Source organism: Setaria italica, chromosome V (assembly GCF_000263155.2).
Source record: "Setaria italica strain Yugu1 chromosome V, Setaria_italica_v2.0, whole genome shotgun sequence".
Taxonomy (NCBI): domain Eukaryota; kingdom Viridiplantae; phylum Streptophyta; class Magnoliopsida; order Poales; family Poaceae; genus Setaria; species Setaria italica.
In genome coordinates, this window is record NC_028454.1 from 14126389 (window position 1) to 14153534 (window position 27146).

The 27146-nt window shown below is 45.2% G+C and overlaps 2 protein-coding genes and 1 pseudogene across 3 annotated transcripts in view; all 3 read right to left on the reverse strand.

Annotated features, from left to right (window-relative positions):
* The window catches only part of LOC101760312 (dihydrolipoyl dehydrogenase, mitochondrial), a 5451-nt gene extending 5059 nt beyond the window's left edge, over positions 1-392 (reverse strand). The window contains exon 1 of one of the 2 annotated variants that reach the window (XM_004968612.4): positions 24-392. In XM_004968612.4, coding sequence (XP_004968669.1) covers positions 24-290 — 267 coding nt within the window. In that variant the 5' untranslated portion in view covers positions 291-392. The remainder of the gene's footprint in view (positions 1-23) is intronic. The other variant, XM_022826975.1, reaches the window with a different exon arrangement.
* Positions 393-4820: 4428 nt separating this feature from the next.
* Positions 4821-10398, reverse strand: LOC101760978 (hydroxyproline O-galactosyltransferase GALT3). Its single transcript, XM_004968614.4, has 7 exons — positions 9679-10398; positions 7970-8219; positions 7611-7886; positions 6638-6766; positions 5517-5693; positions 5332-5439; positions 4821-5237 (listed from the first exon to the last, which is right to left on the reverse strand). Exons 1-7 carry the CDS (start codon positions 10308-10310, stop codon positions 5031-5033), a joined length of 1779 nt encoding a protein of 592 aa, XP_004968671.1. The 5' UTR covers positions 10311-10398; the 3' UTR covers positions 4821-5030.
* A 10537-nt stretch (positions 10399-20935) lies between these two features.
* On the reverse strand, positions 20936-22194 carry LOC101756523 (annotated as a pseudogene).
* Between the last annotated feature and the right edge of the window lie 4952 nt (positions 22195-27146).

Sequence of the window (27146 nt, forward strand, 5' to 3'; positions counted from 1 at the left end):
CGGGGGTGCGGGAGGGAGAGCGCATCACTTGGACGGATGCATCCGACGTTGAGGCAGGTCCCGCCGAGTGTGCCCCTCTTCTCGATGCAGGTGGTCTTGAGCCCCAGCTGCGCGGCCTTGATTGCCGCCACGTACCCGCATGGCCCGCCACCCACGACGACGACGTCGCTCTCCTCCCCCGCCGCCGCGTACGCCCTCCACGCGGACACGGCCGCCCCCGCCGCCGCCGCCTGCGGCCGCCGCATCACGGCCTCCGCCGCCCGCCGCCTCGCGAGGATCGCCAGCGCCATCTCTCTCCCGCCGATTAGGGCCTCTCCGTGCTCTGCTTGGGAAGAATCCTTGCGCTCCGGAAGGAGAGAAGAGAAGGGTGGACGACGGCCAGGAGGAGGGGGAGAAAGCAAAATGGGAAACACCTATCGCTGCCGCTGGCGGGGCCCTCGGCCCCATCAACAGGGCATCTCGCGCTCCGGGCCGTAGGATGCACAGGGTTCCGCTCCGCCTGCCCCAACGGAAAAAATATATTTCTCCTTTTCTTTTGACGCAAGAAATAAAAATATATGCTCTTCTTATTCTTCTGCTGATTGCCTTGGTATCTTCTCTAAATCAAAATTGGATTAGTTGACTAAAATAACCAACTAACCTACCTTTGCTACGACTCCAATACGTCTCTCCTTTTGTTTTTCCTTTGACGAAGCGAAACACTGCCAATTTGGTATAAACTTCGTGTTAGCTGCTAAAGTCATCTTTAGTAGGTGACCTAAGCTGGTTTATTATTCTTAGAGCAGCTTCAATAGCGTTACTAAAATTAGATACTAAAAATACGGAGAGAAAAATTCAGATACTCTCCTGCAACAGCAAGGACGAATCTACAGATGAAATGTTTTACCAAGGGCCAATCTATGAACGGTAATGCTCAGGAGCGGACGTCGGACGCATCGGATGCTCTAATCCCGTCACCTTTGTGTTGTTAGTTAATTAAATTAGAACAGTATAAAATGACGTGACCTAACTTGCACCACACATTTTTCTACTTTCATTCTTTATCTCTCCCAACTGCTCTCTCTCTCTCCAATTTCCAACCATTCAGCTCGATGAGACTCCGACGAGCTCAGCGGCCGCATGGGGGCAACGACACCAGGGCAGCGCTCGGACGGGCGAGGAATAAGCAGCACGCCATGGCACTCTGACAAGTGTGGTAGCGAGAAGCGGCGTCAGTGTGGTGAGCGCGACAGCGACACGGGCAACACTCTGACGAGCGAGGCAGCGGATTGCCGTGATTTTGCCCGTTTCCCGTGAGCTTATGGATTATGTGGGGCAAGGCCGTGGCCGATCTACGCACGCTGCCGGAGCCTGGGAAGGGCGTCGGGTGTTGCTCGAGCGTCGGGGGTGCGGGCTGCCGCTCCCCGCGGCCCGGGGGCGAGCCACGCCGGCTGCTAAAGGAGTTGCTCCGCCCACAATGAGCTTGGCCACCTGGGAGATTCGCGAGGGGCGCTGCCGGGCGCGGGCTGCAGCTCCCCAGCGGCTAGGGACGAGCCGCGCCGGCTGCCGCCATCCTCCTCCAGCACCGTTTCCTAGCGTCGAATCCCGTTATGCAGTGCTCCTCCTGCTAAGGTTTGCTTCATGTTGCAAGAGTATGTTTCAATTGTTTCAGAAGAATGTTGCAAGTGTTTCATGTGGATGTTGCAAAGTAGATCTAGATGTTGCATATGTTTCACACATGTTTTATCTGGATGTTGCATTTTCAATAAAAGATTTGAATGTTCCATGCAACACGAAACAGATGTTGTGGCGGGTTTTTTTCCTCATTATCAACGGATAGCCCCCCGACTGCCATGTTATAATAGGTATATCACGATGTTGCAGTAGGGATTGTTGGATGTTGCAAGCGCTATAGATGTGCACGGGTGTTGCGGATGAACGTATCGTCTGATGTTGCACGATTGATTTTCTGCTATATTTCGATGTTGCAATAGTTGGCTTTTGTTGTTTCATCTGTCAATTTTTCATGTTGCAATATTTCTTCCCGTACGAGCTCGACCCCAACTCAACATATGATGATTTTTTGGAAATATTGCATGAAACATGTGTTCAATGTTACGGTGGGAAATTTCCCTCACAAATATTATGTTTACATTGAGCTATTTTTTTCGCATCTTTTTCATGTTGCAACCATAGATTTTCGATGTTGCAGCTATTTTGTTTTGATGTTGTAACGGAATGTCGGATAATTAGTGGTATTTATTTTGGTACTACTATAGCCGTCAGATTTAAAACGGATGGTGATACATGCGTCCGACGGGAGTTGCTCCCGCCGGACGTCCGGGCGCTAGCAAGCCCCATCTATGAAACTAGACTCATCTCCTTCATCATTTCTTCCCCATCCCGTCGCTAGCTCTTCTACTTCTCCCTCGCCCCCACGTTACTTCTCTCCTACGCCTTCTTCTGCTCCACTCTTCCTGCCGTCTTCTCCTCTCTCTCTCCCCTCGTCGGCCCAGGTTGGGCCGGCGAAGCCTCGCCCACACGGTGTTGCTTGCTAACCTGCCCGTGCCCACCGTCCTCTTCTCCTCGCCCCCGCTGCTCTCTACTCGGGCGTCGGGCGAGCTCGAGCTCTCGACATGGGCGATGGAGGGGGCGGCGAAGATGGTGAGGGCAGGCGGCGGTGAGTTTGACGGCAAGGTCAGATGCCCGGAGCCAACGGTATCGGGGAAGAGCTCAAATCGCCCAAATTGGACTTCTTTGAGCAATTCACCAAATTGGGCACCTTCTTCACCAAATCGGTGGGCAAGGAAAAGGAGATGGTGCTGAATCGAGCTTCTTCTTCAATGAATCAAAGCTAGTGCGCGCCGGGGTGGTCAGGGAAGCATGGCGGTACTCCAACAACAGCTTCTTCCTTGCCTTCCCCTCCCCCTCCATTGCTGGCTATTTTGGGCCTCCAAGATTGCCCGTGCGGTGGCGCTCGCTCGCGTCAGGGCGTGGCTGGCAGGGCCACCGCGCCGTGGTGCTAGCGCGCGCCGGGGCTGGGCCAACGGTGCGATCCACGCAGTGGCACTCACCTGCACCAGGGTAGGGTCGGCAAGGCTGCCGTGCGATTGCGTTTGTTCGCGCTGGGGCTTGGCCGTACGGCAGGCAGAGGAGTCATGATGGGCAGCAGCGAGGTCCGGCGATGGTAGGCGGCGCTGTTGGGTAGAGCGAGGCGGTAAGATGAGCACGAAAATATCCTGACGCCGGTGGTTGGCAGCTCCCGCGTGGAGAACAAAATCAATCCACCCTTGGATTGGTATATTGGGTCAGGGAGATAGAAATTTAGGTCATGACCTATTATACTGTATACTGTTGGAGTTTTTTTTTTCTATTTTTAAGGTATTCTGGTAGCTTTTATAGCAATCCGGTTTAGGTAAGTTGTTTGAGATGCCCTTATAAACTGCAGAATATTGAAAATCGAATTGCTATTTTAGACTATCACCTAAATTTCTCTCTTCTTTGACCTAAATATACCAAACATCTATATTCTGTCTGGATTGAATTGCTATATTCTGTCTGGACTGCTCTCTCATGCGAGATGAACCAATCGTTTCCGTTGTACATTTTCATGCCGAGCCTGCCCTTGTGCCCATGTGCTGCCTCTGTCTTCCCCACCTACAGCCATTGTCCAACGACCGGAACTTGCTGATGAGCTCACTGGCGCTCGTCCTCACCCTTCGCACTCCTCGATTTGGTCCTACTCGAGCTTCGGCGGCCGTCCTCCTCGCCGCCTCGCCCGAGGCTCGAGGCCCGCTGCCGGGTGTCGTCCTCAGCGCGATTTGAAGCATCCCACCGTTGAATCGTCATCCTCTTGGCCTAGCTCCTTTGGCGCTCCTCCGGTAGCCCGTTCTCTCTGCCTTGTTGCCTCTCCCCTCCTCTCCTCCCCCTCCACGTGTGGGCATCGGCGAGGGAGAGCTCGAGCTGCCATGTGGGGAGGACGAGTCCGGCGTGGGCTGCCCCTTGTCCGGCCTCGCGCTAGTGGGGAGGACGTCCCCTATCCCCACAGGCAGCAGCGCCGCAAGCGGAGGAGCAGTGCGATCGGCAGAGGGGTGGAGTGCGGCACGGTCAGAGCAACGATAGGCCTGGGCGAGCGGAGTAGCGGTGGGGTGGGGGGTGGGGTGGGGTGGGGGGTGGTTTGGAGGAATGGGATAAGTCAATTTACAGATTGACCCATAAAAGAAGATTTCATTCATAAATTAATTCTTAAACGAAATACAGGTCACCAGTTTTAGGTAGAACTTGTAGGTTTCCAAATTTACAAATGCTACTAGAGACGCTGTAAGTGTGACTTGGCTATTACCTTTTTTTCCCCTCTCTACTTTCAAGTAGAAAAATACTGCCATTACTTTTATGATGAAGAGGACAGGACACTCATTGTGGATGTTTGCATCGTGGGGCCAAGCAACCTACTAGCGCACTGTGTTTTTTTTTTTTACTTCATATCTCGGTCGTTTGTGGACAGATGGGGCTTTCAGCAGTTTTTGAGAGACGAGAGTGAAGTTGTTGGCTCACAGCTCACGGCCCCATCCAAGAGGACATGCTGCTGCTCTCTAGACGACACTGGGAACCCAGAGGAGAGGCATTGCGTAACATGTCAATTTCACCTGTCCTCCACAGCCATCGGAAACCAAAGGCTTCCCATCCTATCATGTCTCATCTGCATGTTGCCTGGGTTTGGATGCACAGACACAGCTTCGCAGTGCTGAAAACTTCAGCTTAATTTTTTTTTTGTCTATCATTAAACTCTTATAGCCATCCCTACTAACACGACAATGCAAAAGAGAACGTATTTGTACACATGGCAGAATAATAACTATCAGCAGGTGGGAACTGCCTCTCAAGCATATGCTTTACAACTCTCTTCAACATCTGTTCAGTGAGTTACCCAATGTTACAAAGTGTTGCGTGCGTAGTCCCAACAACTTTCCACTAAGCGTCAAAATCTCAGTAATGTGTTGTACAACGAGGCTAACCTATCGCTCTCCTACTTGCGAAAGTTGATGCAGATGCTATTCACAGCATATAGCTTGATATTCCGTCTTAAGCTTCTCCCACAAGCACATCATAAGCCTTGGGCTCTGGTAGTGCGCAAGGACATAGTCAGCATCGCATCCTTCACTGTAGAACCGGTCATCGGTCACGATGTTTACTTGCTGCCCGCTGCTCTTGTACTGTTGGATCCAAATCCCCATTGCCACATCTTCGAGTTTGAATAGCTGAGACAGCAACAAGATCAATCAGGACCTGCATCGATGCACAGAAAATAACACAATAGGAAATCCGTGGATATGTCGTGAGGTCATTTCCTACCTGAAGAGTCAGCTCCTGATGGCCTCGGACTACAAACTTAGCAATGTCACGTGAGATTATGTATCCGGGACCATGAGCCCATGGTGGATACATGTCGTAAGGCCATTCCTGCATTTCCAACGAGTGTGAAAAAAGGCAACCAAACAAATGAAATCCTCGTGCATAATAAATGGTGCTGGCAATACCTTCCTACTGATGAACCATTTGCTATCTTTATCTCTGTGTGGTGAAGATTGGAAAGAAATAAGACCATACAGAAGGCCATGGGAGTTGCTCTTCTTCAGGCTTGAGATCACTTCATCGATCCTAACAAAAGCATCATCATCTGTTTTCATGATGTACTTTGCAGGAACAATTTTGGTCTGCAAAATTGCAATTATAAAATATACTTATATAAGTTTGTGCTAATATGATGTGCATGCATTTATTTGAACTCTGCTAACATGTGGAATTTGAAAAGTTGCTAAATCAATACAACATGTCACCATATATAGCACAACAGGCAAATAAAAAGCATGACGAACTAAATTCCAATTCTTTCCCTCTACCATGTTGCAAGGCAACAATGCGTTTGCCTCAACTTTCTCATTTCAATGTTTGTCAAAATGTGTAACTACGCAACAAAAGGTGAAGCTTACAAGCTATGCCTCAAGCATTCCATTTGATCAGTACACAAATTACATGGTTAGGCTGCATGGAAACTGCAAATGTATAGATATCTTTTATACTTCATGGGAATCTCTTGGCATCAAAATATTAACAATTTGTAGACGTCCCTGTCTGCCAGCAACAAAAGAAGAATCAGGGATTCAAGGGGCTGGAAAATTCTGACTTTTAAGCAGCCACTGTGCTGCCTTGGAAATTTTTTAAGGGTGCCACATGATATGAACGAACCAAGAAATCTATGAAACACACAAGTACTGGGAAACAGAAAACAATCCAACCCTAGTTTTAACAGACTGCTAAGTCTGATTGCACAAATCTATGATATAATGAAATAGCAAAACTACAGTTCAGATAAGGTTCTAAGTCCCAACATCTGAATGAAAATTTCACCATCTGAATCATCCTCAAATTAGACTACCGAAATAAAGGGATATGGAAAAAATGCCGAAAATAAAGGTCAATTGTTATTTAAAAATCATGAAAGTAAAATATTAGAATTCAATGCATTCTTTCAAGATGGCGAGATGATCCACAGTCCAAATAAAATGACTTTAAATCGTGCAGGAGAGCTGCGTCATTTCATCAAGAGAGGGAAAAAGATTCAAAATAACAAGGTGAAAACCTGAAAAAGAGAACATACCCCAAAAATACAAATTGATATGGTCTTAAAAGTGATCAAACTATAGTAGTCAACAAAGGGCATCAATTGGATATCACCATACAATTGAGCTTCTCTCCATAATTCCATATTGACTTGCTCACTCTTATGCTGCATTTTGGGCATAAAGAAAGATGATGTAAGAATGGAACTAGAGTTGATTAACATTGAGAATAACTGAATATGGAAAGTAGCTTAGATAACAAGCTCAGTTGTATGGAAGGAGAGAAGGTCCAATATTAAGGAATACAAATGGACACGATTCATGCTGTCAAGAGCATTTGTATTGCAAGAAGATGTCTTGCATACTTAGGAGCTGGATTAGAGTTGAAACAATACATTGACGGATGCAAAATGGAGCCTATAATATATGTACTTTCAGTTTATCCTTTATTAGTATTTTATTTTTATTTTTTGTAAAGGTTTCATCTTGTTCGTCAGTCTTACAGATTCAGCTGGGGAAGAAAGGAGTGCATAATATTGGGACACAGATAAGGTATTCAATTCTCTTAAGGAATTTTGAATTTCTGGCTACATAATCCTTCAAGACATAAGAGCCAGCAAGGGATGAAAACAGATCCCCAATCTATGACATCCATGTCCTCCCAGCCCTTTCCTAAAGTTATAGTGAGTTCTTAAGAAAGAAGATAAGTTATGACCCAGAGTTGAAAAGTTGATAGGCACAAATGAAGTTCCACAGTCTATACACAAAATATATGGTGTTCTCTACTAAATTTATTCTCAACAACAGTGCCTTGTTCAGTGGAGTAGAAAATTTTAAGTTCTTATATGCTGAAGCTGGTGGGGAAGTAGGAAATAATTAGGGCCATCATAATGCGAGAATAAGCAAGTGGTTCTTTGTCCGCTAGGGTGTTTCAACTAAACAGAGACACTGGTTCAAAAGAACGAACTAGAAATATTGTAGCAGTACTCAAGGAGAATAAAGTGAACTTACAAGACCAGCGAAAAATCGGACTACTACATCGCCTGAGCGAACAGCCTCATATTGCATCCATGTTCGCCTCAGAGCCATCCGCCGCTTGAAGTTGTTTCCAGTAGAGAAAACACCCACCAGTAGAAAAGCTCGCTTCTTTGGCAGAGGTGGGGCCTTCAGAAGTGCGACACTAGCCATGTCTATTTCTTCTGAAACTGGCAATCCATTAGCCAAGAATGACAAGAGCTCCAAATCACCAGAAACCTTGACTTCTGCTATCAACCATGGCTCTGACCACTATCAAAAACCTAAAGACTTCACAATTATGCAGTACTCACAAAAATTGAAGTATGAAGTCTTGTTGCTTTGAAAAATCTCACCTCTCTATAGGCAAATGATGTTTCATGCTGGCCATTTACTGTGATATGGAACCCCTCTACACCAGCCCACACAGTTATTGTAAAAGGCTCTCCTTCAACAATTGAGAAGCTGCCACTTAACTGACTGCGCTCTTTTGGTCTCTGCCCATCTCCAGGTTGGTTCCCAGTAACATTTATCATGGTACTGTTATTCTCCTGGATGATGCTGGAACCCATTTTCTCATTGCAACGAACAAGCCCATCAACTAGACTGGTCACACATATAGCAAAAATAATTTGTCTTTTATCAGTACCAGCAGAGACTATAACAAGATAAATGTTTAGTAACTAAATCCTAAATATGAAAATTTAGTTTTCAACAGTAAGAAACTAAGATGAATAATAGAGAGTGCTAACAAAAGCAATCAAGTGATCAACTGGAACTTTCCAGTCAGTACTAAATTAACAGATCAAAATTCGAATTGCAAATAATTTGAAGGAACTCATTCATATAAAAAATACTAAAAAATGCTATCAGAGGCTAGTAAAAAGTATAAAGAATAAATCTTCATGAATGCTGACTCTTTTTATAAGTACTCCAAAAAATTGATAAATGTGTCCACATGCTCAAATTTGTAGTTAATCACTTCTTGTCCAGTTTTGTAGGATTACTGAAGAACTTTAGTAGACCTCTATTGTGACAGGTCACCATGTTAGTCGATTCTATTAGAGTACCGCATGCTTGTAATGGACCTGGTACATGTGAAGAATTTAATAACACCTTGCTCTTGGTCACAGATACAGTAGTCTACATAAAATTACTCACAAATATTACATCATTACTCATCAAGTTTTTTTTTTAAAAAAAACTGTAGTATGTAGCTAACAATGTCGATAGAGGCAATGTGCAATGCAGGATGATATCACTGAAAAGGTCCACATTATCACCTTGTGGACTCAAAGTCTAATCACTAGCAAATGTATCCTAAGTAAACCTTATTTCTCATTCAATTAAAAAAGTGCAATACAAGTATCTCAACCATCACACCAGAATCATTAACAAATAATTCAAGAACAAGATCATGGCAATGTCTTCACTGGCACCTCAAACGGAACAACCACCCATGCTGATATACTCTGTATCTATTTGACGACAGTGTGATAATAGGAAAGAAAGTATCTTATGGTCTGTGATTTGCATTTCTATAATTTTTTTCCTTGATTATAGGATTTGACTCTGATGTATAAACTGTAGACTCCTGCTAGTTTCTTATTGTTTGGATCTGTTGATAAAAAGCTCTGAAGTACAAATCACAAATCAGTTCTCAGGTACACTCCAGAATTTGTGTGTCTACTAGACTCTTATAAACCCTGAAGCAGATCCGCTAAGTCCTGAACTAAGTACTAACCATAACACAGTGATAGGAATCAAAGCCTCAACCAGGACATGAGGAAACTACTGCGTGTTGACTATCATGTTACTACTTTCCTTCTGGCACAAATACTAATCCTTCATATTCTTTCACATCAAGCATGTGCAGTCAATGAGCTGACACTGAGGCACATCAGTAGGTACCTTACATTCCTACAAGTAACTAGAAAGCAGCACAGCACAAGCAAGTTTCCAAGACTTGAACTCATAGATAAAACAAAGTAGTGCACTAGATTTTGAAATCATTGCATTTGCATCCACCAGACATGCAGATCAAGGCAAAATGAAGACAGTTAACCTTCGCTGTAAGCTGCTATTGCTGCTGCCGACATCACCATCCTGTGGGCACCGCTCCCACTCCCCCCACCCCTCCTGGGGCGTCCATGAATTCTGCTCCACCAGCATCCCCGCGGCTCCCAGGCTCACATTGACGTGCAGAACCACCTCGCCGCCCGCACCCACCATCTCCACCATGAACCGGGCCGCCCCCTCCCTAGGCACCCCGACCACCGTCACGGCGGCGCCCTCCGCGAGCCCGCACGGGATCCCGGCACGGCCCGCGCCCAGATCCCCTTCCACGGACGACGGGCAGCTGGGTCCTTGGGCGCGCCCCTCCTCGTCTGCCGCGGCGGCGGCCACGGCCAGGGTGAGGTTCCGCCAGGCATCGGCGGCCTCGAGGACGCCTGTGGCGGTGCCCGGGAGAGCGTCGGAGCGGCAGAGGAGCGGGCGGAGGAGGCCCCAGGAGAGCTGGGCGGTGGAGTTGGCGGGGGGAGGGTAGAGGTCGGAGAGGCCTGGGAGGGAGGGGAGGAGGTGGGCGACCGGGCCGGTGGCGGCGGTGGTGGGTGGTGGGGCTGGGGAGGGCGAGGGCGAGAGGAGGAGGAGCACGACGGCGAGGGTGAAGATGAGGAGCACGCCGGAACATTTCCTCATTGCAGCGAGCGAGGGGTCGAGGGCCGCCGAACGGCGGAAGGCGGGTGCCGCCGGTTGTCTCGGCTGTTGGCTGAGTTGAGTAGCATCCAGAGTCCAGACCAAGAGTCCAAATGTTCCTCTCTTTTTTTTGTTTTTTCTTTTCTTTTTAGGAGCGGAAAAGCTACACTATTGATCGAGTGTTTTGGAGCTTGTGCACAATCAAATTTTGAGACCTGCTTTGCTGTGATCCATGTGGAGGAGCTTCTTTGTCAACTCCGACGATGTCTACTGTTTAGGATGGAGTTGAGTTTTGGATTAAGGTGAATCCGACAAGTTTAGAGAGAGAGAGAGCTCAGCTGATGTAGCGGCATGGTGGTACAGTACAACCTATTCTGAGCTCCACCGCGATCTACGTGGTACGCGTATATTCATGCAAAACTAGTCAGCCAGCAGCCTCAATACCTTCCTGTTGCTTATGCATAAGCTAAAGATATTTAGTTTGAGTGCTAAACTGCATGAGGTTGCTTTTGACATATTTGCCCCTAATAATTGAGAGAGAGAAAAGGGGAGTCACCCAGCCAAAAATAAGCAGCCCTATAAGCAACCCAATAAGCAAGGGTGTTTGATTGCATAAGCAAATAAGTTGCTTATTTTTAGTTGCTTTGCATAAGCAACTCAAACCAAACACCCCCTTAAAAGGGAGGGGTGAAAGTGTGTGATTAGTCAAAAGAATGACTTCCTAGTTTTTTTCCGAAGGGGCTGGATCCCATATAATCATTGTAACAAAGCTTTTACAGAAAGCACCCTGGAGAAAGGCAAGATTACAAAGAAACCCACAGCACGCAAACTCCAGGAATGCACAATTACACGAAGGATCCTGATAAAAATAAAATTTGAAGAAACAGTCATCAGATCCTTCTAACATGCTCCTGACCGCTGCACCTCCTTCGGATCTGCTGGAGACGGGGAAGAAGCACAAGAACCAAGAAGAGCCTTTTACCTGTGTGCCATTAAAAAAGTTTGTAATTACACACAAGCCATTAAAAAAGTTGACCATATACAGGTGCCACTGCTCTAAACTTCTTTGCCTTACAAGCCATTCCGTCCTTGTTCTGTTTGTTTTTCGCCGTTTGGTAGCCTTACAGGTGGGACCGGCTAGTGAAATTGTCCGTGTTGCCCTTGGGCGGTGTAGACCGTGTTGACTACGATTGACCGCCACCTCAGTCCCTCACTCTCCCCATCTCGCTCGAGTCCTCTTCCCCCACACCCTAGCGGTGTCGGCGGGGAGAGAAGAAGACAATCCAGCCCTGCTTGCGGCTGCGGCGCTGAGAGAAGAACCCCCCCCCCCCCAATCCCCCATGCTTGCAGCGTGGAATGGGGTTGTGGAGCAAGGAAGAGGAGGCCTGAAGGAAGAGACCGTGGATCCTCCGGATTGGCGGCGTATGGCCATGAACAAGGAGGCGCGCGCGGGTGACCGACCTTCTTGGCTTCCTGACGGGTGAGTACCATTTTAGGGTTTTTTCCCCCACTTTGATTGCTTGGTCCTTGTGATTGTGGTCAGTTAGGTGTAGTAGTCGTGGTTGATATAGTGTGATTTTAGATAGATAGATGTATGTAAACTCGCTGTTGTTCATCTGTAGGATGGATCCTGCTAGTAGCTACAACCTAGAAATCCGGATAATTGCTCGCCATACTTGTTTTGGGTGGTTTAGCTTGGACAAAGTCGTCGATGCTGATTGTACCAACTTCGTAGATCTGGTTGCTGAAGTTGAGAATAAGTATCCTTCTGATTATGGGGATGTTGTGAGATTGTTTTACTTCTGCATTGAGAGACAGATGAACATCCAAGTTTGCACCAACCAAGATTTGCTTGACATGTTTGCAAAACATAATGCTTCCAAGTGCTGCTTCATAACATTTTGTTACCACAACCCCAGTACTGAGCCTCCTGAAATTCCTCCTTGGGATTTTAGCAATTGTTGGCGGTCTGTTGAGTGGGAGACTGTTGGAGGTATGCCCTAGAGGCAATCATAGAGATGATGATATTCCATTTGTATCCATGATTTGTATATTGTGTTCATTGAATATCCATTAAAGGCTACTTGAATTGATTTGCAATTATGTGAATTGTATGTGAAACTCTTTATTTGTATGGTTATTCTAAAGTTGTCCCTAGTCGGAGTTCATGTGAGGACACACATGAATATTAGACTAGCACATGTATTAGTTGATGACTATGTTTCACAAGTCATGGACATGGAGATGTTGAACTAATAATGTGGACACATGTGGAGACATGTGCTAGGACTGACCCAACACGAGAAGTAGTTCTCTCTTTAAACAACATATACGCTTTGTCCTTAGACCTGAGATTGTCGCATGTATTCAAGATGTGGATCGACCTACTTAGGGGCTATCAAACACTACGCCGTAACAGGGTAGTTATAAAGGTAGCTTTCAGGTTTGTCAAGAAGCATGCTATGAGATATGGTCAATCAAGATGAAATTTGCCCCTCTCTGATTGAGAGTGATATCTCTGGGCCTCTCGAGTGATCGGATCCGAAAATGCATGGCCATGCTACGTACGGTAAAGAGTTAACCTACAAAGGGATTCCGAATCACAGGATCGAGAAAGAGCGGTCGGCTTGAAGCTAGACCAAATATCGTGAGGCAAAGGGAATAGCATGTATATTATGTTGTGATGGTTCGTCTGATATGATCTTCGTATGCGTATAGGAGTTGGCACGTCTTGCTAGAGGCCGCTACCGACTATTGGGCCGAGTAGGAGTACTCGGGCCATGTCTATACGTATCCGAACCCATAGGGTCACACACTTAAGGGGCTGGAAGCCCAATTCAGATCTGATCCGAGTTGGATTAGGTTTAGAAGTACTAATGGGCCTCGGACCCAGAGGCCCGTCAGGAACCTCTATAAATAGAGGGGTGGGGGCGCCCTAGGGTTTACACCTTTTGGCGAAACACATCTGCCGCACCTCCCACGCCCTCGCCTGCCGCACCTCCCACGCCCTCGCCTGTTGCAACTCGCGGATCTAGCAGTCCGGCTTGCGACGCTTCCTCCCTGCACGTGTGCAGCACTTGGACAAGCCGCCGACGAGCCACGACGAGCCGATGACGAGCCGCGGCACGAGGGCGATCTTGCTGCACGAGGGCGATCTTGCTGCACGTGGACGAGCTGCTGAGAAGCTGCTGGACGTCTACATTGATCGACTACGTACGACTACGTTGATCGTCTTCACTGCATCGACGCAAATTCTACATCTTCCGCACCAGTAGTGCGTCGAGTGGTAATCCCGTGATCCTTATACGGCAGTTCTTCCTGGTTTTACGCGGTAGAAATTTTGATTTGCGCTAGTGTAGCCTACCTCGTATTCCTACACCTTTACCCCTTCACTGCCTTGTCCTAGCATTGCACAACCAAGCCATACCTAGAGTGAAACTGCAGATGATGAATACCTGACTAACCCAAACCCATCCAATGAGCATGTGGGTGTTGATGAGGAAGGGTTGTATATAAACCTTGGTCCTCAACATCCACCACCTCCAAAACCTCAGAGTCAAGGTTAACAAAGGGATGGTGAAGTATCTGATGCAGATACATACTGTGAAACAGACAGTGATGATAAATCTGTGTCTGATGATGATGATAATTATGAAATGGAGGATGTAGATGACATTGTTAAAGATAATGAGCTTGATCATATGCCTGATGCTGAGTATGGCAAGAAGGATCCTCCTATGACAGTAGTCAGTGTGTATAGAGACATGTATGCATTTAAACTGGCTTTAGCTTCACATGCTGTCAAACATGAGTTTCATTATGACATTGAAAAGAGTGATACAGGAAGGTACATCGTTCATTGTTGTGGGAGTACTGAGAGCTGCATGTGGAGAATTCATGCCTCAACCTTGAAGGATGATGAATCAATTAAGGTAATCTGTTAATTTTGAATTTGTATGTTTTTTTATCTGTCAGTTGTTTTCAGATATAAGTATTTTATTTTTATGTCATTTCCAGGTGAAGAGGAACCCATATCCCCATACTTGTCAAAGCAAAATGAGGTCTTGCGTATGTAAAGGGGTTACACAATTTTGGGTCTATGAACAAGTGATTGACTGGTTGAAAGAAGATGCAACTGTTGATGCTACTGAACTCCAAAAGAGGCTGAAGGATGAGTACAAAATCTTGATACCATACAGAAGGGTGTGGAATGGTAAGAATCTTGCATTGGATAAACTATATGGGCCCTAGAATAAAAGCTTTGATAACTTGTATAGATTCAAGGTCCAGCTAGATGAAACATGTCCTGGTTCATTTGTTGTGATTGATCACCACACCATTAATAAGAAAATTAAGTTTAATAGGTTTTTTCAGCCCTGAAACCATGTGTTGATGGCTTCCTTAGAGGTTGTAGGCCATATTTGGTAGTAGATAGCACTTTCTTGTGTGGAAAATTTAGGGGTCAGTTGTGCATTGCTTGTGCAGTTGATGCGCACAACTGGATGTACCCAGTAGCAATAGGTGTCATTGATTCTGAAACAAATGAAAACTGGGTTTGGTTTATGGAGAGGTTGAAGCAAGTAATAGGCACCCCACCGTGTCTGACATTTTGCACAGTGTGGGCAGGCAGTAATGCATGGTGTTAGTGAGGTCGTTTCACATGCTAAACATAGAGAGTGCGTGTGGCATTTAGTTCAAAATTTTAAGAAATGGTTCAGTGGTAAAATTTTTGATGATCACCTGTGGGCATCTGCCTACTCTTGGAGCAAATACATGTTTGAGAAACACTACCAGGCCATGGCTGCAGCCAAACCTGAGGCAATGAGCAACAGAATCACAAGAAGCTATGGACCAGAAGTCAGTTTGGTACAAATTCCAAGGTGGATTATGTAACCAATAATTTGGCTGAGTCCATCAATAACTAGATAAAGGCAGAGAAGGCCAAGCACATTGATGATTTGATGGAAACCATAAGGCAGAAGCTGTTGATTAAATGGAATACTAGAAAAAAAGTGGCCAAGAAGTTTGTGGGAAAGATTCTACCTCATGTTATGCAGCAGCTAAGGGAAGGCAGCTTCAACCTAGACATTGAGGTCATCACAAAACATGATGGAGTTGCTAAAGTTTGTGCTAAGCGGGGACTGGATTCAGATTTGTTGTGGACTTAAGAAACAGGACATGTTCCTGCAAGGCTTGGTAAGGGTCAGGAATACCATGCAAGCATGCAATTGCCTACATAACATCTACACCTGGTGAAAAGCTAGAAGACCATGTGGATGAATGCTATTCTGTGGCCAAATTCAAAGCTGCATATGAAGGTGCCATCCCATTCATTCCCGACAAGTCTATGTGGCCTGATACCACACATGGATTCTTCACGCATCCTCCCTTGCTTAAGTCCACAGCTGGTAGAAGAAAGAACAGGTACAAAGGAGCAGTTGAAGGAAGTAGCAAGAAGAAATCAAAGAGACATGAGTATCCAATATGCCGTGAGTTAGGGCACCACTGGTACACCTGCAAGAATGGGAGTCCAGCAGACATGTCTACAATAGAGGCTGACAGGTGAACTTCTCTCAGTTACATTTATTCATATATGATATGAAATGCATTAAATAATCTAACATAACTAAAATTTCACCTGCAGGGGTCTGCCAAAGAAGAGGTAAAAAAGCAGCTAAAGCTAACACAGAGACAAGTATTGTTTTGGCCACAGGGATGGTGTTCCCTCCTAATGAGGCAGTGGAGAATGCTGTACACAAGAAAAGAAAGAGAAAATCCTCTTATTTGGGAGCAGCAACAAGTACTTCAGTCTCTACTTCTACTCCTTTCTCTAGCAGGTATGCCACTTCTCCATTTCTTTCTAATTTTTTGCAATGCCAACAGCCCACACTAAACTTCATGTTTCATGTACCACAAGATTTGGAACTAGATCCAACGAACCAATTCCTATTCAAGTTGTGCACCTTGCCCCTTGGCATGAAGATGCTGCAGTTCAGCATGAGCCACAAGAAGCTTCATATGCTACAGTTCATACTCCAAGGAGGAAGATTGGATTGAAGAAGAAGCTTACACCAAGGAAAGATGTGTCTGCCACTCCAGCTAGGGGAACAAGCAGCAAGGCTCTAGCTGACCCTTCCAGCCCAGTTGAAAATACCAGAAGTAAGAAGCAACTACTGCTGGAATGAACAAAGGTGACTCCACCATGTTGTTTTGATGATGCATTAGTGCTGTACTCCTATAAAACACCTTGGCTTTTGTGATATGAAATCATTTGGATGGTATGAAATGCTCATGTAATGGAGCTGTAATATTTTGCATGATCAGGACATGTAGTTTATGGTACTTGCTCTGGACAAACTACTGGTGTTAGATGAAATTGTGGTTTATGGTTTGCATGTTGGTGAACAATCTGAACCATTAGCACTGCTTATGTTTGTAATGTATTAAGGTTTGCATGTTGGTGAATGAACAATTTGAGAATTTTATATTTCTGGACTGCATTCATCCATCCATCATTGACTCATTCATTCATTGATTCAAGCATACAAATAAAGTGACACACACACACACGCATATATAGGACCCTACTTCTTCATAATTGCATACAATGCAAGGAAGATGGCAACAAAGACTAGCTTCTCAATCCATCTGAGTTGCTGCACAACCCTATCTTGCACTACTCTTCCACCAGCCTTCCACCTTCCTGGATGAGAGCCATTGGAGTGGAAGTAGGGATAGCAGCTGGTGCTGGCACTTCCTGAAGAGGAACATGAGACAAAGGTGTTGTAGGAGCCACTGTCTGTACACTAGTCTCCCCCATTTCATCCTCCCACTAATAGTATAACAACCTCCAGCCTGAAAACCAAAGCAACACTAGATTATGAACCAAATAGCGGAAACCAACATTCTAGAGCCAAATAAAGAGCAAGTTAGCAACACAAACTGAAAAGTAGGGATACTTGTGGAAGACACGGTGCATGTTGCTGGTGGTCATCGATGTGAACCAATTGGCAAGCACACCATAGTTGGGGCAAAGGACCTACCTTACCCCCCACTCACAAAGGTGCTTGAAGCTTCAAACATGGCAGCACAGACCTTGAAGAAGAGAGAGAGCGATGGAGAGGGAATTGAGTGGAGAGAGAACTGAGTGGGGGAGGGACCTCAGTGCTGTCTATTTATAGGAGCCACCCAGGGAGAATTTTTGGTGCCAAAGCACCATCAGATAGCCTCTTCTTCCTGAGGGCATGCTTGTCTTTTCCCCCATCCGTTAGCCACAGTTAGCGTTGCATTTGGACAGAATGGCTTGTAAGGCAAAGAAGTTTAGAGCAGTGGCACCTATGTGCGGTCAACTTTTTTAATGGCTTGTGTGTAATTACAAACTTTTTTAATGGCACACAGGTAAAAGGCTTAACCAGGAAACAAGCTCAAGCACGTAGTCCGACGAGACCTCCATCTTTGTAACCGCAAAACATCACCCCTCTGGCACACATCGATCGTCACCGTAAGACTTATGCCTAAGCAGAGAACCAGCACCCATCCACTTTGGTCGTCACCGCCAAAACAAAACAACCGAAGCTCAAATCTGCAGTCAATATCAAAAATCTCGACCAGGAAAACCAGCCCCCAAAGGGCAAACCAAAGCTCCATCCCCAATGCAAAAAGGATGAGCAAAACAAACCTCCTAGGCCGACCCGTGAAGTCAAAGTCGCCCTAGAGGAGCAAAAGCCTCACCATCGCACCGTCATCCCTGAAGTTGACGCCGTCTGTGATGAGGAACGCTGAGTCCCCATGCCACGGACGAGCCACCATGGGACAAACTTACTAGCACCTAGACTAGAAACTAAACCTAGGCCTAAAACTGTACAACACCTAGCCGATTACGCTTCCCCTCCCTCTCCAGCACTAACGAGGTCGCCCGAGAGGAGGAGGGAAGCAGCGAAATGGAGCCGAGGCCAAAGAAATCGCCTCTCGCATTCGCTCTTTAATGTAGCAAGGGGAAAAAGAGAAGGGTTGAGAGAGCTCAATCTCAAATGACTTCCTAGTTGATTACTAATATCGGCATCTATTGCCTATGTAACAATGCCGTAGCAAACTACCACCTCTGTATCCCTTAACATGCTGTAACAAACTCTGTTTGGCCATCCTTTGGCCCACGAGCCATGATTAGGGAAAGTTTTAGTTGGGGGAGCCTCTAAAAAAGAGAATGACTTCGACCATGATAGGGAGGTAGGCCACGATTCGGTAAGGAATGACTCTTCTTGATTGTATCATACCATACTTAAGTACTAGGGGATTATATCACCTTCAACTTGAAATAGTCTCACTTAATAAAGACTAAAGAGGTCTCCTAGAGTTCACCACATGACTCTAAACCATACACGTGAGTAGGAATCCTATATACTACCCGTTGAAGATATGATGAAGAGCCATCCTTCAATTTCCATCTGTCATGGCTTCTCCTTAGGGACCGGAAGGTCGAAACTATATTCTCCTGGGAGGTAATGAATGTTAACAGAGCAGCCAAAATGTTGTAAACCCAACTAATAAGGAATTATTTTGGGGAGCTATCCTCGTTGGGTTCTGTAATTAAAATACAGATTATCAAAAATGCCCGTGCATTGCTACGTGCGAATATCATAGCTTGACATGTATTATCATATGCTTTTGCTAGTGCAAAACGTCCCACATATGTTTTTCTACTAAAAAATTTATCCTATTTAAAAATGTACATCCATCTCACTACATTGAAACATGCAATAATTGCATTATTTAGAAAAACTAATGATATTAGGGCATAGCAATATCTTCATCCTCTACATACCACCACCTGTTAGGTTTATCAACCTTTTTGGTTGTTCTAATAATAGATTATGTAGAGATACCGAAAACTCTGATAGTATTTTCTTTTGAAACTCTCAAACTTCATAGTTTTCTGTCATTGAACTTAAATGGTCTCTACTTTTTTTCTAGAAGATCATCAGTTTTAAATTTGACATATACAATTCCTTCTATTCAAGTACTCATTACATCACTAACTTTTTTGTTTTAACAAGAGAGTTTCTAATAAAGATAAAATTAGCCACAACCGCATTCTACAAAAGAACATTACCTCATCTCTAACTTTAATATCTGATCTAAATCAGCCAAAACTTATTTTCATACATGGCCCACCCTAGCAAGCATCACTGATTTGCACGTGCACGTGCATGGTGAGATCCGCGCTAGTTAGCCTTGCATCAATATGTGAGGCATGAGTGACATGGCAACTGCGCTACTACTGATTTGTGCGTGTGTCAAGGATGAAAATCATATATGTCGAGGCCAAGCACAATCGTGCAAAGCGTGAGAATCAGAGACGTGTTGATGTAACAAATGATTAGAACACTATTGCTTTAGTTTTTTTTATCTATTCCTTCATATACTAATTATGTAGATTAAATATCTTCAGATAGATATTTTTGTATTTGGATAGGTCCACGTGAAATCCACTTTGTTATATATATATATATATATATATATATATATATATATATATATATATATATATATATATATATATATATATATATATATATATATATATATATATATATTAGTGCTTATTGATACACAAACGTAACTTAGCCCAACCGGTGAGAGTTCCTCCCTGAGGGTACACGGGTCGCAGGCTCGAACCCCATCCTACGTGTCAAGGAGTCACAACAAACCAATGATTAGGCCCACTTGTCATTGTAATTAAGTTGGATCAAACTAAAAAATCAAGGCAGAAGCGTTGCTTACTTTAATAATAAATAAGATAAGATAATTTGAAGAAAAAACAAGAGTGATTAGCTAGAAAAACCAAAAAGGCCCAAGGAAGAAGATAACAAAATTCCCTATTGTTGATACGGAGGGTAAGTGGGTAACGTACGTACCAAACTTAATCGTGCAATGCTCGGATGGTGAACTCCTTACCACCAAGAAAGAACCAAAGAAAGATTGTAATGATAATGTCAAAGTAGTTCTCTAAGGCGATTTATTAATAAATTAATTTCAAGGTGTTGCCAACAATAACTCTACTAATAATAATACAAGAAGTCAAGGAGAGAAATAGGAGTGGGGAGGGTTGGGTGACCGTAACTCATTCAAAGAAAGATGTTCCAGGATGTCTTCTATGATGGTTTGATACAGCTCAAAATTATCATTTGGGTTTGTTGAATTAAATCAATAGTTTCTTTTCCTATGTGCATAGAAGTATTTTGTGTTAAACACATGGCCAAACTCGTGAGAGGTAAGAAAATACCTTTAGCTTTAGCATACACTTTATTTGGCTGATCAAATCAGCTCATAAGCTTATGTCATTATATGTCAGATATTAGAATCCTTGGCACATGACTACATGAGTATACTCTTGGTTACTTGCAGCAAACAACTGGCCGTATGATTTCCCTCTCATCCTGGGAGGTTGTGACGTGGCAACTTTTCTATATCGCAAGCATGCTATTGCCAATTTGTAAGCAAGCACGCTATCATAACAGTTTTTCCATTCTTCACTTTTGCACTAATAATAAGTAGAGACATTGCCATCTTAAACTAAATATATGGATTGTAGGACAATAAAAAATTATAATGTTGCACAATAGCAATTCCTACCAATGTTTATCTAAACTTGTAAGCATTGAAGGTCTAATCCAAATGGGAGGCGGTAAACTGAGCCATGATTTAGGACCGGGCAAGAAATCGCTGAAACTGCCATCCTTCAGGTTGAAGACTACCACCTCCTCTAAGTTGGATTCGTGTAGATGGTCATATCTTGTGCTGTCATGTGCAAGGTAGACACAATCAGGAGTCAACAACATTGGGTAGTCCTTGGCGACAACAAAGGAGGACTCGTTGAATCGAATGAATAACACGTCTCCTTGCAGGTCTTTTATCTCGTGAAGAACCTCTTCAGCAACAAGCATCTTGCAGACTGTAAGCTGGAATGTCCTCAGCTCGCCATTGGCGGTCCGATGCTTCCCCCAAATCTAAAGTAGATCACCCCAAGGCGCCCGAACAATGTATTTTGTGCAGTTCTGGGATATCAGAACCGGTGGAAATATCGATCTCACCACGGGAGTGGATCCGCTGAGGTTAATAGCGTGGACCTCGCCGGTGTGCCGAAGGGTGTAGAACAAGCCGTCGTTAGCATTGTAGATGCAGTCATGGTAAAACTTGCAGCAGCTATTGTTTTCTGGAGTGATCCAGGTCCATTTGCTGTTGCCGGGCCTGGCAAACGTGAGGTGGTTGTGTGGTTTGTGCAGGAGCACCACGGTGCAGCTGCTTCCATCGCTAGGATCAGAGGAAAGGACCGCCCTGAGATACAGGCTACGAGATGTGGCCTCCACCGTGTAGAACGGCGGGACTCGCCTCGCCGGTTGTTGACCTTTGGATTCTCCGGCGAGATGTCAAAGACGGCGTAGCCGATGAAGACCTTCTCCCTGGTGTAGAAGAGCCTGATGGGCGCCAAGGTCGTGACTGGCGGGAGCGCGACGCCGACGCGCAGTGTGACGGGGTTCTCGAGGTGGAGCTCGAACCTGTCGTCGGCGGTGACCTGCTAGCCATGGGAGCAACCGATGATGCGGCGGTGGGGGGCGACGAACGGGGAGATGGCATCGTCATCCGTGGGGAAGGTAACGTGGTAACGCTGGCCAGTGGAGAGGCTGTGTAGGGTGGTGGTCATGTTGAACACACCATCCGCGGAGGAGTAGAGGAGCTAGGGGCTCTGCTGGCACTGCGAGTAGAGGCTGAGGTGGCGAACAGTGAGGTAGCTCTGGTTCCAGGAGCGGCAGATGGCACCTGAGCTGAAGAGGTCGGGGATCTCCAACAGGGCCAGGACGCCGACCTGGAGGTCCGCCGGGAGCGCAGATCAGTCGGGACGCAGTGGCTCCTACATGGACGCGGAGGTCCCGCTGCTGCAGCACAAGTCCAGCCCTATATATTGGGTTTTCTATTTTTGGAGAAACTAGATAGATTGGGATTGACACAAACACAAACTATCATTTTCTTTAGGGAAAGCTAAATCTCACCCGAGTAAAATACAGCCCCTCCTCATCCAAATTTTTCTTCACCCCCATCCCCCTTTCTTCTCTAACTCCGGCGAGATTCTAGCGAGGTTAGGGGTTCAGGGTTGCTAGGGTGGGGCTGCTCACCGCCAGCCTTAGAGGGAGGGCCGGCAGCGGTAGGCCGGCCCGACAGAGGTGGCGAGGCGCGGTGGCAGGGGCACCGCCGGCCGGGTGGCGGAGGATGGCAGTGCCGGGTGGGGGTGTCAATGGTGACGGCGGTGGTGGGAGGTGGCGGCCTGAGGGGCAGGAGGTGGCCGGCGCGGAGCTCTGGCGGACCCTAGCCTGCTCGTGCCGGAGGGGTGGGGGAGGGCCTGGGCGGCGGGCGGTGGAGGGGTGGGGGAGGAAGAAGATGAGGGTGGGGGGAAGGGATAAGGGAGAGAGAGAGGAGGGATCTGAGCCGCCGATTTTAGATCCAATGGTTCAGAAATTCGTGTGAGGAGGGCCTCTATTTCACCTGGGTGAGCTATAAACACTCCCTCTTCTTTTTATCGGTGATCCAGTTTCGGCAATGCTCCCATCCTATTTAATTTGTTTTTTTCCTCCAAAATTTCTTCCTTCTTTTTCCAGAGGAGTTTCTCCGAAGCTTCTCATTGAATTTTATAGTTTGGTTGCATACACCACTAGATGCATGCATGGATGATTCTGGATGGTAGGGTTCAACCAATTTGCTTGTACCATATGGTTCACTTTTATTAGTAGAATAATGTATTAAGTGGGATGGCTTCATCCTGGATATGTTGGTATAATTCACCTAACCAAACAAAATGATCATTATTATTTTGAACCATTGCATATATGAACCAAATGATACAAGCAACCAAACACACCCTTAGAGGCCATCCCATTCAGTTCGTGACAATAAAAAAAAGGCCTAAGTATAACCAGCGTGCTTCGATAATAATTTGGTAAGGTGTCAATTCGGCCCAATTCAGTCTCTTAAGTTGGCGCTTCCTTCCCCACCTCCTCTATAGATAGATGGAGTATCTTGCTGAGGTTTTGATTCTCGTGTGATAAGCATTGGAGCTTGCTCCCTCCCCGTGCCCTCGTTGCATTGGATCGCTAGTACATTTCTGAGATCGTTGACATCGTTGTTTGGGCGCAGGAGGCATCGAGACAACCCATGCATGGTGCGACAACGGTGATTGCAAGGAGTGCTCGGAGAGGTGTATATGCATGCATGGTCTAATGTTAACTGAAGGGCAGTTGGGGAAAGAAGAGAAGAAGGAATTTGAGGTAGGAGCAAGCAGGGGACACGAAGAAGAACAAAGACGGTAGCACGAGGTCCGTTAGCTTGCTGGAGGAGTTGATTGTTCATACATGTCCAAAGATGCTCTCCCCCCTTTGCCTCACCTCTATAAGTAAATGCAGCTATTATATGAGCTAAGCCTTGTTCGTGCATGCAAGCACCCATTAGACGCCTTTAGACGGTCCAGTCTTCTCCGAGCCAAAGTGAGTTGGGCTTCCTGGGACTGAAACTGGTTCTTGGCCCATTTGCTGCCGTCTACACCTGCTCATGATCTTGGCCTGATGACGAACTGCTGACATTCCCCCTCCCTTGAGACGCTGCTTGAGCCCAAGGAGGCGCAAATGGAAAAAGCTGTTGTAAGGCAATAGTATCCTCCCAAGTGGCCATTTCCATCGGCTAATTTGACCATTTCACCAATACTTGTTGCATCGGTTGAACACCCCGAGTAGTCAGGCGACGCTGCAGAATCAATTCAGGCACCCGAGGAAGGTCCAAGTCAGAAGGAACAGAAGGCAATACCTCGATGTCTTCAGGGACCGCAGCCTTCAATTGACTGACGTGAAACATAAGGTGAATAGATGATGAAGCAGGTAAGAGCAGTTTGTAAGCCACCTTTCCCACCTTGGCAACAATCTTGAATGGACCGAAGTATTTGAAAGCCAACTTCTGGTTTGCTCATGGAGCCAATGAAGCTTGCACATACGACTGGAGTTTCAAGAAGACCAAATCACCAACCTCGAATTTGTGTTATGATATGTTCTTATCTTCTTGACATTTCATTCTCATGTGAGATCAAGTCAGATGTTGCTTAAGCAATGTATTCATTGTCTCCCTATTCTGGAGCCATGTCGACAGTCCTGGAACTGCCACATGTGTATCAACCGAGATGCCAAAATGCTTTGGAGCATAACCATACAGAGCCTCAAAAGGAGATCGTCCTATTGCTGAATGATAACAGGTATTGTACCAATACTTTGCCAGAGACAACCATTGCAACCACTTAGATGGACAAGCATTAATAAAGCATCGTAAAAATATCTCCATGGTTTGATTTAGTCTTTTAGTTTGACCTTCAGACTGTGGATGGTAAAACAAGCTCATCCTAAAGGAAACATCAGCCAGCTGAAACAGCTCCTTCCACCATTTGCTAGTGAATATTCTGTCTCGGTTAGTAACAATAGCGTTTGGCAACCCATCAACCTTGTGCACATTGCTTATAAACGACTTAGCAACAGTAGCAGAAGTGATAGGATGATGAAGAGGGATAAAATGGCCATACTTGGTTAGATAATCAACTACCAGCAGGAGTGAAAGGATGATGAAGAGGGATAACATGGCCATACTTGGTTAGATAATCCATAACATGGCCATACTTGGTTAGATAATCCACTACCACCAAGACACAGTTTGTTAAACCAGAAGTAGGAAGCCCCTCTACAAAATCCATAGAAATGATTTGCCAAGCTTCAGATGGCACCTCAAGTGGCTGTAACAACCTATGTAACTTGCTTCTATCTGGTTTGGCTTGTTGGCAGATCAAGCAGTGTTTGACAAAATGAGTGATAGCTGATTTCATTCCCTTCCACGCAAACAACTTCTTCATCCTCATGTGAGTAACAGGAATACCTAAATGTCCTTCCACTGCACTATTATGACAGGCAGATAACAATTTTTTTTGAAGCTCAGGATCAGTACCAATCAAATTCTTCCTTTATACTTGAGCAGGCCATTAAATAAATTGAAATTGGGAACATCATCAGGAGATATGCACAACTTGGCTATCATAGATAAGGCATGTTCATCATTTTGATAACTTGCAATCACTTCCTGAAGCCATTGGGGAGCCAACATAGACATAGCAACACAGGACATGTCATGAACTGATTTTCTTGACAATGCATCTGCAATTCTATTATCCACCCTTTGCTTATAGACTACCTTGTATTGCAGGCCCAACAGCTTAGAAAATACCTTCTGTTGCCAATGAGTGTGTAGCCTCTGCTCCGTAAGTTGGGTGATACTCTTCTGATCAGTAAATATAGTAAATTTAGTGTGTTGCAAGTAAGACCTCCACTGCTGCACTGCCATTAGAATAGACAAATATTCTTTCTCATAAGTTGACAACCCCTAAGATTTAGGACCCAATGTCTTGCTGATGAAAGCTACAGGGTGCCCATTTTGCATAAGAACAGCTTCTATCCCGGTGCCACTAGCATTAGTCTCAATAGAAAAAGGCTTTGAGAAGTCAGGAAGGGCTAGCACAGGGGCATTGCACAAAGCATATTTCAGAGCTACAAAAGATTTATCATGAAAAGGGGTCCAAACAAATATGACATTCTTTTTGAGAAGATCTGTCAGAGGCCTGCTAATAACTCCAAATGCTCTCACAAACTTCATGTAGTAACCTGCTAAACCTAGAAAACTTCTCAATTCTTTGGCATCTGTAGGAGTGGGCTAATGTGCACTTGCAAACACCTTGGCTGGATGAGTCATTAGTGCCAACACCCTTCTCACTAATCACATGACCCAAATAGTTGATTTTCCTTTGAGCAAAGGAACAGTCAGAGAGCTTGATTTTCCACTTGTTCTTAAGTAGCAATTCAAAAACCAACCTGATATGAACCACATGTTCCTCATAAGTTCTACTGTAGATGAGGATATCGTCAAAGAAGACAAGCACAAACTTCCTCAAGTATGGTGCCAAAGTAGAATTCACAGCCTCTTGAAAAGTTCCAGGACCACCAGGTAGACCAAATGCCATTACTTTGAACTCATATTGGCCACAATGGGTTTGGAATGTTGTTTTGTATTCTTCTCCAGGCTTGAGTCTGATCTGATGGAAACCGGCTCTATGATCCAGACTAGAAAACTAGGATGAGTTAGCTAATTCATCCAAAAATTCATCAATTATAGGCACAAGATACTTGCCCTTAACAGTAATAGCATTGAGGTGTCGATAATCAACAAAGAATATATCCAAGTGTTGTCCTGCTTTTTAACTAGCAACACAGATGATGAAAAGGGACTGGAATTTTTCTAAATTAGACCATTCTGAAGCATCTCCTTAATCTGCTTCTCTATCTCATCTTTTAAAGCTGGAGCATATATGTAAGAACGAACATGCACAAGAGCAGCTCCCTCAATCAATGGGATGGCATGATCACAAGATCTAGAAGGAGGCAGCTCCACAGGTACTTCAAACAACTCAGCAAACTCCTAGATCAAGTTCTGTATCTCCTCAGGGATAGACATCACTACATCAAACTCAGAAATGGACACCTCCATAGCACAAACATCCACTACAGTACCCACTGGAGCTGTACAAAAAGAGCCAGAAATAATAGCTGTGGAGTTTTGATAAGGTATAGCCAACCACTTTTGCTTCCAATGAACTTTCATAGGACTGTATTCACCAAGCCAATCCATTCCTAAAATCATGTCATAGGATGATAAATTTAAGACTTTCAGGTCAAAGGTGAACTCACAATCATAGACAGACCAAATTGACTT

Coding starts and splice junctions, on each gene's coding strand:
- LOC101760978 (XM_004968614.4), bottom strand. CDS start 10,310: ATGAGGAAATGTTCCGGCGTGCTCCTCATCTTCACCCTCGCCGTCGTG. Junction 6,767..7,610: donor TCCGATTTTTCGCTGGTCTT/GTAAGTTCACTT, acceptor CCCAAAATGCAG/CATAAGAGTGAGCAAGTCAA. Junction 5,440..5,516: donor AATGGTTCATCAGTAGGAAG/GTATTGCCAGCA, acceptor TTGGAAATGCAG/GAATGGCCTTACGACATGTA.